General features: G+C 33.7%; 1 protein-coding gene across 1 annotated transcript; it reads right to left on the reverse strand.

The window, feature by feature from the left end:
* Nucleotides 1-579: 579 nt before the first annotated feature.
* Nucleotides 580-1,497, reverse strand: LOC114700021 (olfactory receptor 5AC1-like). The gene has a single exon (XM_028879438.1). It carries the CDS (start codon nt 1,495-1,497, stop codon nt 580-582), a length of 918 nt encoding a protein of 305 aa, XP_028735271.1.
* Between the last annotated feature and the right edge of the window lie 3,571 nt (nt 1,498-5,068).

Raw genomic sequence — 5,068 nt, forward strand, 5'->3', positions numbered from 1 at the left:
ACTTTCTGTATTCAACATGGTCACTGGAATTATGAACTTACAGGAGTGGAGGATGCCTGAATAAACAGACATGAAAGTAGGGAGGGGCACTGTTGGACAGTAAGAAGAGAATCAGCAGGTGTTTGGGAGGATGGGAAGGGACAGTGGGTGATACTTATGATCATCTGCAATGCATACATTTATAAAACAAAAAATAATCAATAAAAGAAAAGTAGAAATTGAATCCATACATTTGGAATTTTATTACAATAATATACAAACACATGTATTAGGAAAAGAATAATTTATTAATTTTATGAAGAAAATAATTTGTGGATAGTTCATGTGTTCCTTTGATTGTGAATTCAAAAACAACTTTTTTTATTTATCTTTCCTTAAAGATTTTTCTATTTTAATGATAATAATAATAATAATAGTAATAATAATAATCAGGCATTTTACTCTGTATTTTATTGCTTTACTTAACAATATGTAAAAAAAATCCTGTTATGTTCAAAGTACAGGCCCAAATATTATGATGACCTTAAACAGAGAGAATATGGTCTTAGAAAACACATTTAAGTTTTCATAAAATAGTCATCATTTTGTGAGTTTTCTCAAGGCATCTAAAACTTCTTTATTTCTTAGGCTGTATATAAAGGGGTTTAGCAGAGGAATGATAACGGTGTAGAACAATGAGTACATTTTACCCTGATAATTGTCTGTGTCCGATCCAGAGAGCACGTATATGAAAAAGAGGGTGCCATAAAACAAAGAGACAGATGCCAGATGGGCACTGCAGGTAGAGAAGGCTTTGCTTCTGCCCTTCTCGGACTTTGTTTTCAGGATGGCAAAGAGCACACGGATATAAGAAACTACAATGCTCATAAAAGTACTCACTTGTATAGAAACAGCAAAAATGAAAATGATCAATGCATTAATGGATGGGTCAGTGCAAGAAATTGTATAGAGTGGCAAAATCTCACAGTAGAAATGATCTATTATATTGGAACTACAAAACGTTAACCTAAATAACATTCCTACATGAAGCAAGCCATGTAGAAGTCCAATTAGATATGACACACTTATGAACTGAACACAGAGTCTGTTGGACATCACCACTAGATAGAGCAGAGGGTTGCATATGGCTGCATAGCGGTCATAGGCCATTGCTACCAGGAGGAAACATTCTGCAGTTGCACTTGAACAAAAAAAATAAAATTGGGAGAAACACTCACCTAGGGATATCATGTCATTCTTATTTAAAAATTTCATAAGCATCTTTGGAGTCACAGAGGATGAAATACAGGCATCAGCAAAGGCTAAATTTCCAAGGAAAAGATACATGGGTGTGTGAAGATGGGGATCCTTCCAGATGAGAAAGATTAAGCCAAGGTTGCCCACCATGGTGGTGACATAGATGAAGAAGAACACCAGGAACAGGGGGACTTGCAACTCTGGACGATCTGTTATTCCTCTGAGAACAAACTCAGTCAACTGGGTCCTGTTTCCTTCCATCACACCACCTCAGGTTGCTCACTGCAAAGAGGAGGAGATTTTTTTTAAAAATGTAACTAACACTCAGTAAGAATAGGACTGGATTGAGACCACTTACCTGTGCTTCAGGTGCTCCACAATCAACAGATAAGAAATTATATGTCTGCTTTGAAACATGCCAGAAACAGAAAATATTTTTCTGAACAATTTTAGTATATCAACTTTGAGCATTCAATTATCTGAAAGATAATTAATGAGACCATAGACACTAAATTACCTGGTCTCATGCACATCTGAATCCATTATATAGTGTATGTTTTCTGTTTACCTCTGTGCGTATGAGGGAGAGAAAGAGATAGAGAGATTGTATACAGAATTTAGAATGATAAAATACATAATATACTTTATACTAAAAAGTCTTTTTGGTTGTTTGCTTGTTTTTCTTTTTTTTTTTTTTTGAAACAGGTTTTGTCTTTCTAGCCCAGGTTATCCTGGTGCTCATATGCAGACTAGGCTGGCCTCAAACTCAGATCCACCTGTCTCTGTCTCCAAAGTTTTGGGATTAAAGGCACATGCCACCATGCCAGGCTTATACTAAAATGTCTTAAAAAGACACTCGCTCAATTTGAAAAGTCTTTTTAATTTCCCATAAAATTTAAAATTTTACTATTAATAAATAATTATTATACAAAGTGATAGTTTATATAAATGTCATTTTCATTCTATTGCACTATGTACTTTGAAAATACACCCAAGAACTTCTCCCATTTTCCTCCCTCTTTTCTAATCTTTCTTCTTCTAGGTGATATCCTTTCTACTTTCATTTTATATATACACATATATCTTTCAAAAGTTTTATATTGTAAGAATACTAACTATGTCTTTCATCTTAACATATTAATAGTCAAGTAATAAATCTTACTTCTGCTCTTTTCTGCTCTTTACATCGTCATAGCTTTCTATTAGACCTTTGTATTTTTTCTCAACAAAATTATGGGGAAAAAACAGTAAATTCCTTTCAATTTTATGAGTTAACATTTTCAAAGTGAAGGCAGAATGTAGCATTACAAAAGAAAAAACAGTATAAAGAAAAGCTAATGTTTGCAATAACTGGATTCAATTTAAGTGCTGAAGTTTGCAATGTATACAATGAGAAACAGTGAGAAGGAAAGAAATATAGGAGATGGGAAAATGGCTTAGTGGTTAAGAGCACTAGCTGCTATTACAAAGGATCCTTGTTCAGTTCCCAGCACCTTTATGGTGACTCACAACCATATTTAAGTTCAGTTCCAGAGTATCCATCACTCTCCTCAGGCCTCTGAGGGCAGGGAGCACACTTGAGGTGCACAGACCTTCAGTAGGCAAAACACCCAAGTATATAAAAAATAAATTAAGTTTATTTTTTAAAATGAAAATCCTCCCCTCTTTAAGTTGCTTCTCATCAAGCATTTGAACACAGGGATTAGAAAAGTCACTAAGGTTGTGAGCCAAGCTGCACTTACAATGGAGAGTCTATGCACAGACTACTCTGAGAAGGTGCTCCCAGGGGACACAATATATCACTCGGCATAGATGATCCTTGTGAAAACCCAAACTTCTGATATCTCTTATTGGGAGTTAGGATGTCCACTTTCACAGTTCATTACTAAGTAGCTTAAAAAAGAAAGAAAGAAAGACAGAAAGACAGAAAGAAAGAAATTATAGAAAATTATGTGACTGAAGTTCAAAAACAGATTGATAATGGCTATATACATAATAGTCAAAGAAAAAAAAACAAAGATCAACATGTATCCATGAATGCAATAAGTCAGCAAGTGAAGATAGATCCAGGAGAAACCAAGGAGGAGGGAATTGGAGAAACCACCACCACATTGCATTTCTGTAATGCCAACATATGCAGAATCCTGGACATAAAATGTTTGTGTATATACAACACTGCATTATTAAACTAAAAGAGGAATAGGTCAACTGTCAACAGCCGGCATGAATTTCTAAAAAATAGACCATCATGGGTTGTTATAAGACCCAACAAATAGGCTTGTATGAATACAAATTTTTCATTTTTCCCTTTACCATTTTTATTATGGATTTAACTAAAATCCTCATGCTTATATCTGTGGTCTCCTGAAAGCAATTTTCCAAGAATCATCATAACAAACCAAAAACAATGGAGAACCATTGGAATATAGAGTTAAATAAAAAGCATGTTGACTAAGAATAATATTAAAGAAGTAAAAATATGGAGAACTTGAATGTTACATAGGAAGTTATTCAGGGACTGTTTCATTTAAATAGAGACACTATCCTGGGAAGTGTTTCCTTCTCCATACTTTCTCGGAATAGAGAAAAAAATTTCTGTTTATAGTTTTATTAGACTTGTAAAGACATTAATGAAAGCTGGTACATTTGAAGTAAATGCAAACATCTGATTCTACAAAAATTGTAAGATTATATTTGTTATTTGCCAAAAATTTACTAATGTAATTGATGTTCCCAGTTGGTGGGCTCTTCCTTTCTTCATGTTTCCAGGAATGCTTATGTGAACCAAGAACCAGGTGAGGAAGCAGGCAGATACTGCCTGGATGTCACATACCTCTGAGAGATTTAACTAGGATTCTAGGATATTTTAAAAATTTATTTAAACTTTAACTGAATTTTTGACAGATTGGTTTGATTACATTATCTTAATTAAGGATATAGAACCTAAATTTTCAGAACATGTGAGTCCACGTTTGACTTAATATTATTCATATACAAGTTTATGAAGTTTGGTTTAAAGTTTCACTATAATGTACTAGGTTTTTTATGGTGCAGTACCCCTCAATAGTCAATAAAGTTAAGCTCCCCACTGTTGTTAATAAGAAGCATATTTAGAGGCTACCTTCGTGGACTTCACAAAACCTCATGATGGAGATCAATTTTTTTGTCCACAAACAGGTAACTGTGAGTCCATAGGGAGTTAGCTCTTCCAGTGGAATTGCTTTGTGTTCTATTTATTAGATAAATGCCTAAAAAGATATTTCCACATATATTGGCAAATATATTTGGGAAAGCCTTCATATTTGATTCAGGTGTCATTTAACTTTTTTTTTTTAATGGAAGGAAAATAAAATATTATCTCTCACCTGGGGATGTAAGAAAATATTCTGAAGAATACTTTAAGTGAAGGAACAAGGGTATCAAGAATTGTTCTTTGCACGTCAATTTTCCTTAAGAAACACAGTTTGCAGAGAATATTTATTTCTTCCTGTCATCAATCCTGTTTGTAAGATGCACAGTGAAACTCCCTAAATGATGGCAAAAACTCCCAGTAGGATACATCCAATTTGCTGGGCATTGTTCACTAATCAGCAGATCAAATGTAGTATTGCTATTATAACTGTCCTTACATATGTTCCATTTCTTTCAAAAACTGAAGATATCAATTATAAGTCAAATGAAATGTTTAACCCATCCATATTCTTGAAATGATATAACAGATATTCTATCTAAATTTACTTCTAAGCACAACAATCCTGTCCTGCATTGAAATTTTTTTTCTTTTTTTATTTATTTTTTTTCATTTATTTTACATACTGACCACAGTTTGCCC

This window comes from Peromyscus leucopus, chromosome 12, assembly GCF_004664715.2.
Source record: "Peromyscus leucopus breed LL Stock chromosome 12, UCI_PerLeu_2.1, whole genome shotgun sequence".
NCBI classification, from domain to species: Eukaryota; Metazoa; Chordata; class Mammalia; order Rodentia; family Cricetidae; genus Peromyscus; species Peromyscus leucopus.

Coding starts and splice junctions, on each gene's coding strand:
- LOC114700021 (XM_028879438.1), bottom strand. CDS start 1,497: ATGGAAGGAAACAGGACCCAGTTGACTGAGTTTGTTCTCAGAGGAATA.